Source organism: Lemur catta, chromosome 23, assembly GCF_020740605.2.
Source record: "Lemur catta isolate mLemCat1 chromosome 23, mLemCat1.pri, whole genome shotgun sequence".
NCBI lineage: Eukaryota > Metazoa > Chordata > Mammalia > Primates > Lemuridae > Lemur > Lemur catta.
This window is the reverse complement of record NC_059150.1, coordinates 2,862,293-2,882,699: the sequence shown is the minus strand read 5'-3', so window position 1 is coordinate 2,882,699 and position 20,407 is coordinate 2,862,293. Positions and strand designations below refer to the sequence as shown.

At 41.5% G+C, this 20,407-nt stretch overlaps 1 protein-coding gene across 3 annotated transcripts in view; it reads right to left on the bottom strand.

Moving 5' to 3' along the window:
* Positions 1 to 11,246: 11,246 nt before the first annotated feature.
* Positions 11,247 to 20,407, bottom strand: part of CAMSAP2 (calmodulin regulated spectrin associated protein family member 2) — a 76,099-nt gene continuing 66,938 nt past the window's right edge. For 2 of the 3 annotated variants that reach the window (XM_045535999.1, XM_045536001.1), the window contains 6 exons: positions 19,965 to 20,101; positions 19,259 to 19,479; positions 16,953 to 17,052; positions 15,982 to 16,097; positions 14,506 to 14,624; positions 11,247 to 14,165 (listed from right to left, as the gene is read on the bottom strand). In XM_045535999.1, coding sequence (XP_045391955.1) covers positions 13,860 to 14,165; positions 14,506 to 14,624; positions 15,982 to 16,097; positions 16,953 to 17,052; positions 19,259 to 19,479; positions 19,965 to 20,101 — 999 coding nt within the window. In that variant the 3' untranslated portion in view covers positions 11,247 to 13,859. The remainder of the gene's footprint in view (positions 14,166 to 14,505; positions 14,625 to 15,981; positions 16,098 to 16,952; positions 17,053 to 19,258; positions 19,480 to 19,964; positions 20,102 to 20,407) is intronic. The other variant, XM_045536000.1, reaches the window with a different exon arrangement.

Below are 20,407 nucleotides of genomic sequence, written 5' to 3'. Positions count from 1 at the left end.
TCCACGCCGTGCCCAGCACCTCCCTTCCTGCCACCACGGACCGAGGCGCAGGGGTGGGCAGGAAGGTGGGGGGAGGGCGGGGTGGGGCGGGAGGGGCGGGCTCCTGTGGGAGAGATGGTGGCCTCCGATTTGGGGCTGTCCTGAGGGGGAAGGGCAGGGACAGGCAGAAGGGGCTTCACAACCGGGTCTTGCGAGGACGAGGACTCGTCCTCAGGGCTGGGGGACCCGCCTGCTTCCCCGCAGGAGCGTGGCCCGTGGCTTCCTCTCTTGTCGCTCAGTGTGTTTATGAAGTCGGGGTACTTGCCTTACTTCCTCAGGGCCTGATGTCAGGTTGCAATGGGTAGTGGGTGCCCGAGACCCCTGATCCATCCTCGGCGTCCACCTGGCTCCTCCCCACCCCCAGCCCCTGCTGCTGTTTCCTCAGTTTTGGAGATGAGGGTTGTAGGAGGTGGACGAAGCCCGGGGCTGCCTCCCGTGCGCCCAAAGAGGAGCTGTGCTGTCTGCACACACGGCGCCTGGCTGGGACCCTGAGCAGGAACCGGGCACCAGAGCGCGCATGCCCTGGTCAGCCTCCTGAGATGACTCTGGGCTAGACGAGCCCAAGAGTGGCTTCTCTGACCAATCAGGTCCTCATGAAGCCAGGTGGAAGGGTTTCAAACCAGAGAGGGAGGGGTGTAGTCAGACTATCCTGCTGGAAAGGGGCAAAGCCTGGGGTTCAAATCTGGCTCTCCCATCTTCCCGCATCCTGCAAAACCTACCTGTTAGGCCAAACACAGATGTAAGCACAGTCCTAGAGGTGACAGCTAATTAAACACCAGATTAGTTGTCCTAAATCATGAGTCAGGGCCTTAGAGGGGGCGAGAGTGAAGGAGGGATTCACGGAGAAGGGTGGGAATGCAGTCTGACGCGGGAGAGCCTGGTGGGACCTGGCCGGAGAGGATGAGGAGGGAAGGCTTGCTCTTCCTCCTGGGGGAAGGGTGCATCCACTTACGTCAGACTCTTCTTAGCAGAGTCCTTCCTGGGAGAGGCTGTGTTGGAACTACTGTTACAATTGTGTGGCCTCCCAAAGGCTGCACCGTTGTCACCAGGAGTGAGTGCCTAACATGTTGGGCAACCTGGTATTGCAAATCTGATGTGGGTTATCAATTTTATTTGAGTCAGTCCCACGAACAGTGAACTCCTCCATGCACCAGGGCACTGCTGTTTCGGGCATTGCAGGAGGTGCCGTTCTTGACCTTGGAGGTTCATCACTGAGGCAGGAGAGAGACACACATGCGTGTGCGCAAGGGCCAACATGGCAGGAGACAAGCTGTAGCAAATGTTAAAAACAAAGTCCCCTTGGAGCTCCGAGGAGGAAGCGATTACTTCTGACGGGAGGGGTGAATCAGACAAGGCGTTCTAGGAGACGACACTTGAGGTCAGTTCCAGGAAGGAGTTGAAGGTCAAATAAGAAAAGAGAGCAATGGGTCAGACTAGAAGGAGGCAACAGTAGGAAGGTGAACTTTTCCTGGGACAAGAAGCAGTCTGCCTACTGTGACCAACGCCCAGGGCAGGGGCAGAGTGGCAGGAGAGGAAGCAAGGAAAGCGGCCGAGGCCACATTGTGCGGGGATGCGGATTTCAGTCTGTGGGTGGTGGGAGCCACGGGTTACCAGTCTGCTCGGAAACGAACGATCGCCGATTGCTGGCACAACTGTGGATCGGAGAGGGTAGCGGCTTAAGCAGGGAGACGCCACAGTAGGTTGTTGCATTTGTGTCTGAAATAGGTTATCGGCAGTGAAGACAGAAAGGAAAGGATCTCTTCAAGAGATAACTGTAGTATCAGGAGCTCGCAGAGAGGCGTCAACGATAGGCCTGGAGTTTCTCTGCTTAGAGACCATGTGGACGCGGTCCCCTTAATTGTCAGGAACACAGAGGGGCAGGTGTGTCTCTGTGTTCCGTTTCACGTGGATGTGAAGCGGGGTGATAGAATAATTTATGATCCAAACCAGGATGCATGTGAGAGCGAAAGAGGCACTGTTGTAATTAACCTGGGCCGTACACCAGGATTATTCCGGGCAATCCGGGGCGTGAGGTCACCCTCGCTCGAGGTCCCTCTCGTACCGAGAGATCCCCGCAGGGGGTTGGACATGGCTCTAGAGCTCACGCGGGCTGTGCATGCGTGTGTCCAGGCCGCTCCTGTCAAGAGTTTTTCTCCCGGGCGATCTCAAGATGGGCCGAGGCAGGCGCGAGAGGAGGCCGGGGGACCCGCGGTCCTGGACCCGCCTGTCCCTCCACAGGCGTTCCGGCTTCCGGGGTTGGGTGTTCCCTGAAGACTCACCTCGGAGGGTAGAAACCCGAGGGGCCGCCGGCGAGCGGGGCCCACACCCTGGGTGGCACGGGGGGCTGCAGCCGCCGCCCCTGGCAGGCCGAGGGTCCAGGGCTCGCTCGCGGAGCCGGGGGACAGTCGGGGACAGGCCCAGAGCCGTGCACCGCACTCCCCGGGGCACCGCAGTCTGGGGCTCGAGAGTGTGAGTAATCCTGAAAGCTGGGAGATGGCACAAGAAACCGCCAGGTGAAAAAGAAGAACGGGGGGAGCAGACCGAGGGGGCAGTGGAGGCAGGCGCTGAGGGGAAGTAGAAGTAGGTTGTTTATTTAAAAAATCAGAGTCTTGCTTCCTGGGCCGTGGTCTCGTACCCAAGGGAAGTCTGTGGCCCGGAGCATCTGGTGAATTTTCTCTGCTGGGCCTGGGTGGGGCGGGCCTCACCGAACTCATCTGGAAGGGAGGAGGCAGCAGAGGTCGGAACCAGGGACACTGCCCTGGGCCTGGCCTCCCGGGGTGACCCGCCAGCCTGCAGGGGAGGCAGCTGCAGCCCCAGGTTGCAGTGACCGAGGCCAGTGTCCCCACACCGCTCTCTCCACAAGTCACCTAATAGAAACATCCACCCTCACGGGCTGTGGACGCTGCCACTCTCTGCAGGGTGTGAACCAAGCAGGGCAGAAGCAGGCTTCCCTCTTCCTCCATCCCTGCCCCGGGAGCCTCTCCGACCTCTGTCCCAACAGGCCTTGCCCAGGGGATGATGAACTCCTGGGGCAATGGGACCGTCTCTCTGTCCCTCACGGTGACTGGCACGAGCCTGAGAACAGAGGCGATACTGTAAATGAATGCTTTGAACTAAATTGCTTTCAGGACTATGTTTATTTCTGCCCCTTTATGGGCTATATTTAAGCTCTTACAACTTAATTTTTTCCAATTTTAATTTTTCTGTATAAATAATCTTAATCTTTTAGGAAAAATTTTGAAAACTGCACTTGCGTTTTTCATCATATGAGCCCTACAGGCAGTCACATTACAAAACCCAAACGTCCCAGACCTCAGCACAGCCTTGCTTGGCATCTTGGTGAATTTCTTTCCAGCCAGTCAAAGATGTTCTCAAAAAGTAAAGGATTCGCTCATAATTCCACTGTTCTTGGATTTTTTTTTTCACATTCCATTGCAGATATTCTCCACGTATGTATTCTTCTACACAACTGTTTCAGGCATAGTTGTAATTAGGGCATCACAGTTTTATAGTCTGCTTTTCTCAATATTAATACCAGAGGAATCCACATTTATCTATGTTTAATTTTCTAAACCCTTAAATTTGGACATTTAGGTTGTTTCCAGTATTTTTAACTGTTATAGAAATTTGTAATAATCAACTGCACTTATGACTTTTTTCTTCTTCAAGACTTTCATAGTAAAATGCCCTCGTGTAGGTCAAAGGCTATAAAAATTTTTATTGCTTGATACAAATGTTTACAGTGATTAGAAACTTAGAATGGCACCGGCATTGTGTGTGGATATTAGGTTCAGCACAATCTTGTTAGATGCTCATCAGTAATGTGTATTTTTTCCATTTTAATAGGTAATGAGATAAATGGTAATTCATTTTAATTTGCATTTATTTGATCACAAATGAGATGCAAAAAAATCTTTCCATATTTATTTCCTCTTATTTGAACTATCTAATCAGTCCTTCACACATTTATCTATTATAATCCTACATATTTCTTTTTAATTTATATGAACTACATATGTAAGATGAATCACAATCCCAGTTGATTCAGTTATTTTTCCAGATTTTTTTCTTAGCTATTTTATTTAGTTTTATATTTCGTGTAGTCAAATCTGTTGTTCTTAGCAGTTTCAGAGCTTACAGTGTTACTTTGACAATGTAAAAATATTCAGTTCTATGGTTAAAAAATAATTTTTAGTCATTTTTAATGTACCTCGTGCATAATCTATATTTTTTCAGATTTCAATCCAGCTTTCCTAACATCATTTATTAAATTTAAAAATTTTTTAAAAACCCTGCTCTTTTGTGTTGCAATGTAGAATTTATCATATAAATTTCTTATGTCATTGCATCTGTTTCTGATCCGTGAACACACAGACCAGATTGTTGGTAGTGAGAGTCTAGTTTAAATGTCATAATTTGGTAGCTGTGTAATCTTGAGGCCCAGTTTCCACATCTTAAAATAGGCATGAGGCCGGGCACGGTAGCTCACACCTGTAATCCCAGCACTTTGAGAGGTGAAGGTGGGAGGATCGTTTGAGGCTAGGAGTTTGAGACCAGCCTGGGCAATACAGTGAGACCCCATCTCTACAAAAAAATATGAAAAATTGGCCGGGTGTGGTGCGCCTGTAGTCCCAGCTGCTCTGGAGGCTGAGACAGGAAGATCACTTGAGCCCAGGAGTTGAAGGCTGCGGTGAGTTACGATTGTGCCACTGCATTCCAGCCAGGAGAGCAGAGCGAGACCCTGTCTCTAAAATAAATATTAATAAATAAATAAAATTTAAAAAATAAGTATGAGGAGATACTTGATAGGGGTGTCGTGACGATCAAATGAGACGCCCCTGCGGGAGCCGGCTCCCCATGCGGGTTTGAGCTCGTGGGCGCCGCTCGGTCCCTGGGCTGGTTGTCCCGAAGGACCACTCATGTTTCTGGCTGTCCTGCTGCTCCTGCCTCCAGGACAGGGTGCTTTCTCTGCACACGGCGGGTGGTCTGTGACTGTTTTGGGGGTTGCGCTGGGAATCTAGGTAGAGCGAAGCCCCATCTAGGGGTCTTCAAGACTTGACCAGCACAGTCCGCGGTGCCTGATGTCACCCTGATGGTGAATTCCACAGGGCCACAGACAGGATGCTGCAGAGAGACAGCACCCGGAGGCATCACGCCAAGTCAGCGTGGCTGACGGGGAGGTTGGCAGGAACTCGAGTCCTGGGTGAGGACAATGTTGCAAAGCCCGACTCCTTGTTTCCACCCCCTCGGTGAAGATTGAACTGGGAACGGGAGTCCTCTGTTACATTCACTGTTACTGGCTGGCCACCAAGACGAGCTTCCCCCCACCCCACAGCCCCGAGACCTGGTGTGGGGGGTGAGAGGGGTTCAGTGAGAGGACAGGAGGCGGCAGCAGCTCGTGCTCCTGCCAGGCAGCCTCACGGCCCGCGGGATGCCGGGCACGCTCCAGGCAAGGGCAAGGGGCCCCACCCTGGATGCCACAGGCCCTGCAGAATGTTTCAGAGGTTCATTTATTTCGGAAACTTTCAGGTACTAAATATGGACTAGCTGGCGAAGGACATCTGAGTTAGACATGAGCACTCAGCTTCAGCCCCCACTGCTGAGGGATGACTCAATGTGAAATCCTTGTGGCCTGCAGCTGTGAGATTGTCCCAGGGCCCCGTCTACCCCAGACATCACTGTTGGCCCTTGGCGGACATGGGGGAGCGGGTCAGGGACTGGAGTGGAGGCTGGGGAGGAGGAGTGTGCGCACTTTCAAGGAAAGTTAAGACTCCTCTCTTTCTTCCACTGCAGGTTTTTGCAGCTCGAGGGTCCTTTTATTTTTTGAGACAGGGTCTCACTCTGTTGCCTGGGCTAAGGGTGCAGTGGTGTCATTACAGCTCACTGCAACCTCCACTCCTGGGCTCAAACAATCCGGCTGCCTCAGCCTCCTGAGTGGCTGGGACTATAGGCGCATGCCACCATGCCCGGCTAATTTTTCTATTTTTTGTAGGGACGGGGTCTTGCTCTTGCTTAGGCTGGTCTCGAACTCCTGACCTCAAGTGATCCCCCTGCTTTGGCCTCCCAAAGTGCTAGGATTACAGGTGTGAGCCATTGCACCCAGCTCAAAGGTTCTTTTAAAGGTAAAAAACAAACCCTTAAAAACAAGCAGTAGGGAAGTCCCTCAATATAAAAATGGCCCGAGAATTTGTTTGGAAAGGAAGTAACATTTTTTCTTTGCAGCAATGATTCTGCTCACAAAAACCTGTAAACCATAACTTGCCATTACTTTTCAGTGATTTCATAGAAAGTACAAATTTCTAGTTATGTGCAGCAGGAATTTGGCAACGTCCCCTTGGCATTGGTGGGGGTCCCCCCACAGTGCTGTGATCCCGCCACTGATCAGTGAACCCAGTTCCTAAGGTCACCTTTGATTCCGATGGATTTTGTAAATAGTCCCTTCCTACCTTGGGGCAAGCATTGTTACCAGGTAATGTAACAGTTACAAAGACTTTCAGACGGTGCTTCCTCTCCGGCAACGTACACATTATTGGAGATGAGCCATAATGGACAAGTGACTTTGATACAAGGCAAATGGTGATATCCTGCCTTGTGTCAAGGTTGAAGCAGGTTACCCTTTCTGAAGAAGTCCGTGTATAAGAGCAGACTGAAAACCAGGATTAATACCTTCAGTGGTTCTAAGCAATGAAGAGGTTACAACCACCTCAAAACCCCATCCCCATCCTCCCTGCAACTCAAAATAAAAACAATGCTGAACTGCAAAATAAGCGTAAGACAGACGGCTTTCATGACTACTGTGATGAGTTATCTTGAAATATCAAACTTTTCTCAGTTTTAGGTGCCTGGTGAGTATTTCCTTCTCGTGTGTTCTGGCTTTGCTGAAAAGGTGGGTTGGGGAAAGCCTGCCAGGGCTTTAAATGCTGATCTCGAGATTTTGATTTTACAGTGATGATGAGGCACCGCCGAGTTTCTGATGAGTGGGGATGGTGTGAGCAAATCAGTGCTTTAGGAAAACTGAGTGACAATTTGCAGTACGGTCTGGAGGGTGAAACAGAATTAGGAAAAGACCACTCGATGGCTCTCGCGGAGTTACGCGTGCGTTACTGGGGCCTGGACATGAGGCTGGTGGCAGGAAGGATGAGGAACAGATTGAAAGTATGAACATTTGACAGGATTTGATGGCTGTCTGGTCACGGAGTCATTCCACGTTGGACAGAGAGCAGGGAGTACGAGCAGGCCTCAGGAGGTTTCGGTCCTGGTGGCTGGCTGTATGTCAGGAAGAAGGAGAGTTTTACTAGGAAGTCGACGTTCGGTTTTTGAGCAGGTTAACATGAGGATGACATCGGAACGTCCAGGCGAAAGCGCTGAGAGGGCAGTTAGATGCCCGGGTGGGCACAGAGGGACCTTTCAGGGCTGGGGACGTGGATTCTGAAGGGAAGTGTCAGTCGAAGCTGATATTGACGACCTTCCTGGAAGGAGAGTAGAGAAAGAGCAGAACATGCAGAACCGAGCCTCAATATTGGCCCATAATTTGTGGGAGGGGCTAGAGAGAAGGTGACAGGGACTTGGAACATCACTGCGTCACGGTGACCAAGAGTTCAGATTTTCCAGCTGCACTTGGGTCCTGTGGGATGGTGTGAACCAGAGGGAGTCAGACCCGGAAAGCCAACTTTGGGTTTGTATGTCGGGGGCAAAAATATCTATAGTAGGAACTCAGGGAGGGCCTGGCGGAAATCAGACCAAAGTTTGGATTTGATTTTGAATTTGGGACCAGGACTGAGTAGTCCCCTTTCTTGTACTCACTTGACAAATATAATATTCACTGAATACCTACGGGGTTGAGGCACTGGCTATAAGGATGAGGAGTCTCCAAGCACAAACTCACTTCCTGATGTGTCTACATTTGGATCCGAGGCACTGAGTGTTCCAGTCAGCCCTCTGATGAGACCGCTACTCTGCTTTTTTTACATCTGGTGGGCGGGGACAACAGAACAGCAAGACCAGTATAATGCTTAACCTCTAGCTAAGAAAGTAAAGAGGACGCAGTTTCCAGTTACCTTTGTTCCATTTGAACAAGCATGGAACGTAAATTAGGGCCTTCAGGCGGTACCACCAGAACTGGTGTCTCTGCAATTCAGAATTCACTAGTTTGAAGGAAACCAGGATGTGGCATCCTATTGGCTGACAATGTAAGATAGTCTTATGTTCTTTATAAAGTCCGTTTTAATAAGACAATAATTTAGTTCATGAACTTCCTTGATGAACAAGAACCTCTTACTGTTAACAAGACAAGGGCCCTGCTGTCCTCTATTATGCCACATAGTTTATCAGTTGTTTGTAAAGGTCTCATGGTATCAATCTGCAGACTGAGTTTCTTGGTGGAGGAGACCCTATCTTTGTGACCTAGCTAGCCCTTTGCATCTAATAACTGTTTCCTGGATCAATGTGAGCAGCCTGTTATCAAAATTAGTTTATCTTCGCCACTTCTGCCATTTCTCCATTCTTCTATCCTTATGAATCTAGATATTCAAGAGCAGGTGAACGTAACAGTCTGGTTTTAGCTGTTGTTATGGTGATGCTGGTTAAGACTCGTGAGCAAGAGAATAAAATCTGCTTTAAGTTCCCAGTTTTCCATCAATGGTTAATACATTATTTAGCAAGTACAGTCGTGAGCCATAAAGTATTTTTATTCCACAACATCTAAAATGCAATGGGAAACTCTGTACCATGTGGCATAGTGAAGGGGATTTGAAATCAGAAGGCCTCCAGTCCAGTTTTTTAAATAAATAAATATTTATTTTGAGACAGGGTCTCACTCTGTTGCCCGGGCTAGAGTGCCGTGGCGTCAGCCTAGCTCACAGCAACCTCAAACTCCTGGGCTTAAGCGATCCTCCTGCCTCCCGAGTAGCTGGGACTACAGGCATGTGCCACCATGCCCTGCTAATTTTTTCTATATGTATTTTTAGCTGTCCAAATCATTTCTTTCTATTTTTTAGTAGAGACAGGGTCTCGCTCTTGCTCAGGCTGGGCTCGAACTCCTGACCTCGAGAGATCCTCCTGCCTCGGCCTCCCAGAGTGCTAGGATGACAGGCGTGAGCCACCGCGCCCAGCCTACACTCCAGTTTTGATGCCACTTTTACTAGCTTTGAGTTCCTGGGACAGCTAATAACATTTTAAAGCCTGATTTGTCTTCATCTGTAAAATGGAGATGCACATGCTCACCTCTTCCCAAGTGGCAATAAGTTAAAAGTGAAAGCAAATCAAAGGAACTTCTAAACTGTAAACAACGTTAAAGTGGATAGTTTCTATTTGGAGTTGAGAGCTGCTCTCCTTTTTTATATAAACATGCAAACCCTGAAGTATGTGTACGTGGGTTGGGCTAGGAATCCCAGCAGCTGAATGTAACTGTAAACGAGGGGTGCTGTAAACTACACGTGCCAGAACGCCCCCCTCCACTGCCTCTAACACTAAGGGAAGGAAGTCACAAATTCAGCCACCTAAAACAACAGATTGGGGTTAAGAATAAAATACACTGGTAGCCTAGGTATCATAGTGGCTTTGCTTAACAAGGTTAAAAAAAAAAGAATCTTAGTGGGTAGTGGACTTAAAAACATTATTTGTTCATTCATTTGCTTTTTTCCTTTTCAATAGAAAGTAATCATTTCTCCCTAGTTTTTTCTGACATAAATATAAGCTACTGTGGCTGGAGGTAACTTTAGTTATGAATACAGTAATATTAAACACATGCACAAACTAATTTTTGTTGTTTAAGCATCTGGCCTCGGACTACTGACATGCTAGAAGGACTGTATGCCCAGAGAGGCAAAAAACAGGTGACTGCAACTAGATTCTAGATCTACTTATTTGAAGAGCAACTTTGACATTCCAACCTGTGCACCTCCACCAACCCCCCATCAAATTAGGCAAAATTGGCTGGGTGAGATGGTTCACACCTGTAATCCCAGCACTCGGGGAGGCCAAGATGGGAGGATCTCAAGAGCAGCCTGAGCAACATAGAAAGATCCCTTCTCTACAGAAAATAGTAAAATTAGCCGGGCATGGTGGTGCGAGCCTGTAGTCCCAGTTACTCAGGAGGCTGAAGCAGGAGGATTGCTTGAGGCCAGCATTTGGGGTTGCAGTGAGCTATAATTGTGCCACTGCACTCTAGCCTGGGCAACAGAGTGACAGTGTATCTCAGAAAAAAAACTAAAACAGGCAAAATGTTTAGTATCTTATTTATTCCTTTTTAAAAGCAAAACTGCCATTTAAGACGACACAGATCTATTTCTTGAGCAGCTGTACAATTCTGAGGGATGACAGAATTTCAAACTCATAGACGTTTTTCCAATTCCTGATTCCTAGGTCATAGCATCAGTTACAGTTCCTGTGCTGGACTTCATTCTTTATTCTCACTCTGTGTAGACAGGTTATGAAGTAAAGGTGTCTGTTCCTATTCACTACAGAGTATTTTCCTTTGCCTCAGTTAAGAACTATTAATTAGTCAGGCAACACATTCTAAAATTGTGTGCGGGCTCTAGGGTTTGTGTATACTTCTCTAATATTGCCTGAACCTTAGGGGTAAATATTTTTATTTTTGAAAATGAAAGTACTAGAAAATATTATGGAAATGTAGCTCTGTTCTGAAGCTACAGAACCTGTCAACGTAGAGAGCCACATTTAAACCCAATAACTGCAGCTATTTCTTCAGATATACAATTATACTTGAAGTTTTTGTTATCAGATCTCTTTTTTCTTATTGCTGTGGTCTGAATAAGCAGAATCAGCAAAATCAAAGTGAAACTTACAGAGTAACAGTCAAGAACTGGCTTCCCGTGGCCAGCGATGCCCAGTGAGCTCACTAGCCATTCAACTGCAAAGACAAAGAGCAGTAATTCTGGCACAATTTAATTATCAATTTACCAAAAGATAGTAAATTAATATGGACAAGATTAATATGAGCACAGACATTTATACATCATGCTGTGTAGGCTGTCCAACCTAAGCATAGAAGGTTACAGACTTTTAAACATTGCCTTTGTTAATACTGAAACAATGTCTAATATTATTAAAAGCTGCCTCTTAAGAATATTCAAATTGTTACAATTTAAATATAGGTTAAGGGATAGAAAAACTACATGACGAGTTCTCCCAAGTTCAAATGATTTTACCAAAAAATGCATTTTATTCAAGAAACAGAAAAGGAGTCATTTGGTGCCATGCTTTTATTCAAATGAAAGGGGAAAAACTACACTGTACCAGGAAATAGTAAATATGACAGTATTTTACAGCACAGCATCTTAAAAAAATCAGTAAGCAATGCTCTGGAGTGGACAGGTAGGCACACCATACACTGTACATTGCTCAACAGTGTCCATGAAACCGTAATTAAATGCTGAATTTGACTTTAAACAGCCAAATAAAAACTATAACCATCATTCTAATACAAAATTGAAAAACTGAGAATTAAAAGCTTTCCAATGCTGTGTCAAGTAGCAGAATCTCACAGGCTGCACGGGCAATCCTGACAAGTATTTGGCCAATTTAATCGGATAATTATCATAATAATTTGACCTCTGATGGTGAAAGCACCAGTGTGTTTCAGGAAGGCTGATGAAAATCCCCAGACTTTACGAAATGGCATATTTTTCATTTGTATAATTTTAAAAACATAATTTAAAAAAAAAGCTGCACCATAATAAAAAATCTGCAGACTTAAAGAAATATATCCATATTCCTTCTGCATTAATAAAGTAAAATCTTATACTGAGAGCAATGAAGTTGGCAGCAGTATGCACATTCTACCTTTAGACATCACATTCATTCAATTCAGCTGCTGGACATGCGCAAATTTAAGAATAAAGGATGGTCCTGTTTAGTTTCAAATAGTTCCTCCATTCTCTTGCATCCAATTTTTCTTTATTTAATAGCCAAGTAATATCACAAAGATTGCTTTGATAAGGGAAATTTAACTGAAATGAACAAATTTAGTAATGTAAAATGCTTATTAAATTCTCCTTTTGACACATTTTGATTACATTCACTTAGATTTTCAAAACTAGTTTTAATCTAAACATGTATTTGACAATCATTTCCTTCTAATTGTGATAGAAATTGTTGTCTGAAAGGTAAAATGTGCATTTCCCCATTTTTAATATTCATATATTATATACACAATATGTATACACTTAAAATATAAGAGTTACATATCCTGGTCTCTTACATGCAAACAGTAGATCACAAATAGTTTTGAGCTACACATGTATCTTGCACAGGTATTGGAAAAAAAATCTGAAATTTTTTTTACAGTTTTAACAAATATACATAAATATAAGAACATAAATTACAGTAAAATATTGACAGCATTTCAGAAAATGTTGATAACCCAGATGCACTGATGCCTAAAGGCCTTATAATAATAGAAAAGTACAGCTCAGGGACATCTCATTCCTATTCTTTTCTTTTAAAATAAGTAATTACATCATATGAGACATTAGTTCTCTCTCTAAACATCTCAACAGGAGAAATGTATATATTTTCATCTCTACTTCCCATGAAAGAAAATGAACTACGCATCTCATTTATGATACAATGCTGTCTCTCCCCCCTGGCTTAACACAGTTGTCACAACACTGAAACATAACAGGGTCACGTAATCATTCAAGTCTTTTCCTGAGAATGAAGTTTTTCCCCAACTAACCCTCTGGTATACACTGTTAAGGAACCAAGATTATGTGGAGGACATTTCAAGTGTGTACTCAATCTAAGCTTTTCCACTTGAAAAGGATTGAAAAGAAGAAAAACCCAATATAAGTAAAATAATGTGAAGCTATTTTAAAATTAAAATGTAGCCCTTTGTACATGTTTAAAAATTCTAAATATAATTTTATATCAGTTATAAATATAACAAAGACCTCTTGAGAACTTGCTCCAGGAAGTCTTACATCTTCAGCCTGAAAGACTACTCTCAAAGTGTCATTCACTTCTGCCAGCTTATAAAGTGACTTACTTAAAGAGATAGAAAGCCTTTTTTGTTAAAAGAACAATCTAAATTATTCTGAGTTGGCCAGAAGTGGTGTAAAAAAATCAGCGACTTCTTATATTCTTGGTTAAGCTCATGTGGTTTAAAGCGAACCTAGTAGCAGCTCTTTACAATACCTCTTCTTATTTAATAGAGAAATGTTAATACTTGAGTGAATAATAAATACAGAACTGTAAATGCTTGGCAGAATAATTTTTGCAAATGCTCTACTACCATTAAAATGAGGGTTACTATAAAACTAAACCCTAGTGTTTCTCTTAACATCCTAAGAAAGGTGCAAGTTACTTCTGAAGGTGTATATCCTACTTTCATGATCTTCACATGAAACAAAATACAAAGGTATCTTAGAATAAACCCCCAGGAGAGAAAAATAGCAAAATAAACCATGTAAAGACAAGCATGTACATTAAAAGGTAAAAAAAAAAAACAACAAACACACGATTTGTAATCTCAGCCATATTTCAACCTTAAGTCCAACTAGTATCCACGAAAATTCAGTGCTTCAGTGTATCTAAGATCAAGCAGGTGAACGCAATAACACATACACATCTCCCCTTTGTGGATCAAAACATTTACTTCATCACTTGGACTTATCACCTAAGCGAGAATCTTCTGCATTCCAAAATACTGTGGTTTACATTCCAGTTGTTCATGACAACAGAGCTTAATGTCCAGTTTTAATTAATAAAAGTCTTGTTGGCAATTAGAAAGATTTTCTATAGGCAGGAAAGATGAAGTGCAAATTTACCACGAATGTTCTGAAGCAAATATTTCCCAAGTCCTATGCCTTAGTGGGTAAAAGTTTTTTAGGTGTTACCGGTCTTTTGGTCTGCCACAAATGGCTATGAATTGTGATTGCATCAACACTGGCAGATAAGGTTTTAGCAGGTATGTGGCTAAACTGTTTCCTGTCAGAATTGTACTTGTAAAGTCCTTCAATCATTTTTTTAGTGATAGATTTAGGGCCTATCCCAGTCAGTTTATTGATTTCTTCAGTTTCTGGGCAATAAGTATACAAAGACCTGAACTGGCAGCCTGAATCCCGGAACAAGATTAAGAAGTTGTTGGCATCTGACTTCTCCATTTCCTTCAGAATAAAAAATAAAAACAAAACAAAACAACAATAATAAAAACTTTTAAACATTTTGCTGAATAAAGCTTATATAATTGTGTTACATTTCTTGGTCACCTTTTGTGACATTATTTTAATGACAAATTTTAAAGTCTATTGCTAGTAAATCTGCAGTCCTCTAGAACCCAATTTGAAAACAAACTAAATCTAATCATTAAAACACCTAGTTACAGATCTTTTTATATACTATTGAAATTCTAGGAGGCCTATGAAAGTATGTTCTCTTGAATTGATCGAGAAGACCTCCATAGTTTTAAAATGTTGTGCAATTTAATTTTCATGCCAACATACTTACCTCCAGTATTTTTTTCTTCTGACCTTCATTTACTTTTCCAGCCAAACAGCAATGAGCTAAAGCATTTTGTATTATATGTTTATTGGATTTTGCACTGGGTTCTTTGTAGAGCTTTGGTCCTGTGGTGTAAGGATTTAACAACAATAATCAAAACATCATTCCTAAATCAGAAATACTATTTTTAAATGATGTAATTGTTCCCACACTGATGAAACATGGTAATAAAAGACCAAATTCTGTAATCAAAAGCCTCTTACTGGCTGTACTCCAATCAAAACATTATTTAATCCACACACAGATACACCTGGAGGATGTTCCTACAGCGATCTGAGGCTGCTCCTGAGAGCACTGCTGGAAATAAAATATTGCTATAATTGTTACACTGTTTAGCCTTTCTTAAGTATGGTAAGGTTACTAGTGAGCTTGAAGTAGAAAGGGTCCATGAGTAATGTAAACATTTAAAAAGGCAAGAAAAAGCTTTATCTTTTTTCAGATTGCTCAACTGATCTAAGCTAGAGAAGCAGAGAGAATAACATGGAAATATTATCCAATCCCAGGCTTTAAAGACGGTCAGACTGGCTGTAAGAAGCTGTATTAAAAGACACAGAGTGAAGTCTCCACCAAGTTCTGACCTCTTTAGGCCTTTATAGGGCTTCCTTTTCCCTGTATCACAGGTGGATGGAGACAAACTCTTTTCCCTCTGCTCTTCCTCATGTATCTTCCTCTCTTGTGCCTTTCCATTTTCTCTCTCAACATGCTACTCTCATTTCCTCTCCTGCTTCATTTCTTTAGAAGTGTCCTTAACCTACAGTCTGTTCTTCAATTTGTCTAAATTTCAAGCATGCCTACCAGAGTAGCTGGGACTACAGATGTGCACCACTATGCCTGGCTAATTTTTACTATTTCTGGTAAAGACAGGGTTTCACTCTTGCTCAGGCTGGTCTCAAACTCCTGGCCTCAAGCAATTCTCCCACCTCAGCCTCCCAGAGGGCTAGGATTGCAGGTGTGAGCCACCATGCCCAGCCTTTAGAGCGTCTTGATACTTATTAAAAGGTGCACAATTCTAGATAACCTGAACTCCTAGGGAGAGGACTCTGGATTCTAGCCTTTATTTGGTACTGAGGACCTATATATTGCTGAAAGAACTTCTCTAAAACTTCTTCAGACCCAAATTATACCAAGAAACAGTCAACATTTTTAAGACAGAAGTAGACGAATTAGATGTAAGTGGCATTACTAATTTTGTTTAGAAACCAATTTCAATTGGTCTGGGACAAGTCACTACTTCCCTAAGGGGAGCTGTATCACTGAAACTGAGCTACCTGAAAGTGACCACCTGTATTCACTATTTTTTATCAGTCTCCTATGTTTAGACCAAAAGGTGAGCCAATAAAACTTTCTTTAGTATACATCTATAGCCTACATCTATGAGTATGCTCAATTTAAATGTTTCCCTGAAAATGTGCAGGCACTAACCTGTGTATTCCGTCCCAGAAGCCACTGAAGAAGTTGTGGATGCATTTTCCCAGTCCTTTTCTCCGTTTCGACTGCCACAGCGACTTGGAGATAAGAAGCCTTCTACAGACTCTGACCTAAATGGTAAATAAAATATTTTTTATGTCTCAAACAGAGAAAGAACGGGGGCCAGAAAATATATGTGAGAGTATCAACCAAAATCAACCTAGAGGCTTAAAAATAATATGATGACAGCGCTGTTTGTCTTGTTCACAGCTGACACATCCACGTTCCTAGAACACCGCAGGCACTCTATAAATATTTGATGAAAGAATGTTTTCTCATGTGAAAATCGGCAATTAACACAAAAGGATGATAATACAAAGATTAAAATTCTAAGATGACTGTCAGTAAAAACATTATTTTCTGATATGGGTATTTCACTACCTTATAATTCATCATATTCAGTACCTTTTATTATAAAGTAGTGAAATATTGACATTTAGCTTCTAATCTATATCCTATAGATAGGATAATATATAATGTAATGTAATATATAATAATATATCTATACAAAAGAGATCTTTCCTAAGTTTAGAAGCAACCTACTTTGGAATTTTTATAATGGGGATAAACTCTTTATATTCAGTGGGAAATAAACTAGAGAGGCTGGCACTATATAGACTACGTACTTGCTGTTTCTACTGACCATGATTTAATCATAATCATACTAGCAATTACTGGCATAGAATTACCGTTAATGTTTCATAGCTTATGAAAAATATAAATGTCAATAATTCTAAATTCTAAAAAAACGCTAAAAGATGAATAGACCTCTTTATATAATTTAGAACTTATAAAAATTTATAATTATGGTTCAGTCATTATAAAAATATAAAATGAAAACACTAAAGAATTTTACTTAGAATTCTGTATAATCACAGGTACCATATTCTTTTCTATAAAAAAATATTCATATGTTATGGATTTACCTTGGTGTCCTCTTGCCTGAATGCACACTTTCGGTATCACCTGTATTTAGCGATGCCAAAGAAAGGCTAGAGACTGAAAAAACACGACAAATTCGTGATCCTGAATAAAAACAAAATTAGAAATTTAAAAAGGAGCAACTAGCAAAGAGTCTGTTCATTAGATAACACCAGCATATGAAAATTAAGCATCTGTAGTTTCTTTTCCTTTCTTCTTTACTCTTAATCTAAACACATAATATGCTTGCATGCATATATATACGATTTATTTAAAATTAGCCAGGACTTACTTTTAGGAAACAATGATAAAACTAACTTGCTGTTCTAAAAGTAAACTGTTAATATGAGATATACTGTGATCTTAAAGAAAAAAAATTAGGAAAAGAATAAAATATGTTTAGGACTATCTCATTCCTAGGTGGATGCTAATTTCATCCAATACTGTATATTAAATAGTTTCACTGATTAGAAGAGACAGAGTTCTCTCTGACAGTCAAGGTTATGTTATTTTTCCTCAGGTTTAGAGTAACTATGGGAATTCTCTAAAATTTTCCATGGCATTTGGTTTTAATAAAGATTTTTTAAAAATAATATGCTTATATAGAAATTGGTTTTTTTAAATCAAATTAAAATTGATTTGACTTTTCACAATGAAATATGTAATAATCAAGAGATGCCAATGTTTTAAGGATAAGAAATTAGATTATTTGAAATAAGTTATTTTAAAAACCATACTGCTAAAATAAAAGCAACAATTAGGATGGGGTAAAATTCAGTCTTTTAATCAAAAGCAGGTACTGTCCCAGGAAATGAGGGTATAACAGTGACCAAAAGAGTTCTAAGTCCATGCCCTCTCCAAGGGGAAGACAGAATATGCACAAATGTATACTATTAGGTGGTAACTGTTGGGAGGGAAAAAATGGAGTAAGGGATAAAAGACGATTAGGGAAGAGAGCCCCGGTAGGTAGGGTGGTCCCACAAGGACTTCTCTGAAGAAGTGATATTTAAATCAGTGAAACATGTCATGATCACTCAGCATAAGTAATTTTGGAGATAATAAATACAGTTATTTTTGTAAGTCTAGAATAACCAAATATTTTTATTAAATAAAAGTGAAATATTTTAGAGCTCATCTCTATTTATTATATAGCCTCTCTTTTTCCAGATGTGGAAAGCAGTTTGCACAAATAGTGCTCAGATCACATAGCTTTGTGGCGACTTGCAATCATTAATAGAACCTGGTTTCCCAGTCCCCACACCAGTGCTGTCTTCACAATACCCAGTTCTTTATCACTTTTTGCATTGGAAACCTTTTGAAGAGGGGAAAAGCTATACAATTTTGGCCTGAGAGGATGTATGGAATAGGGAAAAGACAATTTCATTCCTTTACAGAGCAATGAAGAGTAATTATGTATGTTTTCTTAGTGCAAGTCAGCAGAGCGAGTAGATGTCCCCTTGAGTTGATGCCTCGTCACTAGCACCATGGAGCCCCGAAATGTTGAGGCCTTGAAAATTTCCCTTGATTGACTATATCCTTACAGAATAGGTGACTCTGGAACTCAAGCCATTCCTCTTTGCTTTTGGGAGACATGGGGCTATTGATTTTCAAAAAGGCAGGGAGAGGGGATCATGGAACCCCCAGCAAGGTCAGTCAGTCAACCAGCGGCTAATCCTGTTCATATTAGTCAACTGCACCTGCTTTAACCTTCAGGTTTCAACGTATGTGGGGCACACAAACCTATGACAATTGGTAGAATAAATCGTTCTCTTTTTCAGTTTACTTATATTTCTTTGAATGCCATCAATATCAATGCATTAGTAACAAAAAAAGGCATATGCATGTTGAATTTAAAAAAAGATATTTTCTCAAGTGCAGAAGTTATACATTTTGATTTTTTACCATTTCTATCTTAAAGGAGGGACTTCTGAACTCTCTGATCTTATATTCCTTATTATACCAATATGTTTGTTGTACATTTCATGCAGATAACATTTATCCTTAAATTTACAAGTATGTAAAGGATAGTTAATAATTCAGGGAGATTATATCTGAGGGCAGAGTTTCCTAATAGGTTAGTATTTAAACTGGATTTTTAGCATTCACATTTGTTCTTTTGAATATATGCATGCACACATAATACACTTAATTTATTAGAAACTTCATTTGCTCATTTTGGTTTTCCAAATAAGGAACATGCATAATCTCAAACTATGTATCCAATTTTGCATATCAAAGCACAATCAAGGTGGTGTGACAAACCAAGCTGGTGTTTTTTTATGAACAGACTCCTCATAATAAGCTGTGTTACCTGGAGGACCCTTTATTGGTGTTTTGGGGGATTCAATATGATCCCTGTGAATAGATTTTGGTCGCGGTTTTTTTTGTTTTGCTACTTGAGGACGAGGTTTGATTACTGTATCCATATCTTCCATTAGTTTCAGTTGTTTTCGCCTCATATATTCTTGCCTAATAAATTCTCTGCGTGCTCTCTCATCTTCCTTCTTCTGACGTTCTTCCTCAGTTTTTCGCCTAAGAAATCAAATGGTTAAATGTCTTATTCTGCATGCCAAAGACAAATGACACTGGAGAGAATTATGAATTTGATTGATAAGAGAGAATTATCGTATTTTGGCATGTTGGGGTAAAAATGATTCATTTAAAATGTACTTGAGATTATTTAGGTCAGATATGTATATCTCCCAGTAAACTTATTTTAAATTAATGCTTTTTAAACATTTAAATTAATGTTTCTGGAGAACTTCACAGTAAGATGCCTCAAACTTAGGATAAAAATATAAAATCAGGCGATACTTTGGGAAAATAAATTGACTTCTAAAAAGTACCAAAAATCAGCATTGACCCAGTTGTCTTTATGTACTACAACTCTGAAAAAACTCCGTTAATAAAAATAAATGAGAAACTGCCTCTTTGAGTACATACTTACCACATTTTTCTAAATATGCCCATGCATCATCAATGTTCAGATTTAGAATTGGCACAACGATTTCCTTTACCTTGTTTCCTCTTTCTTATGCTCCATTTCTGCTTCCAGCTGTTGTTTCCGAAGCTGAGTTTCTTTTTCCCTTCTTAGTCGTTTCTCCAACAAAGCTGCCCGTTTCATTGCCATATCATTTTCTGCTTTTTGATCATCCTATGAATTTCATTGACAAAGATTAAATATTTTAAGTACCAATATTCTCATTTTTAATTGTTGTACTCACATTTTGTGGTTACACTTATAACTGAAAATTTGAAATCTCTATTACAACCCTAAGGAATATGGACATGTTCCAGAAATTATGAAGGGAGAACTGAAGTCGTAACAGTTCTATTAAGTAACAAAGGACAATTATTTACACTCTTTCAAAACCTAAGAGCTTTGCAATGAACAACCATAAAAAGAAAAAAATAAAGATTTTTTTTGATCCCAATAAACAACAAAGTTGGGAGTTTCCAA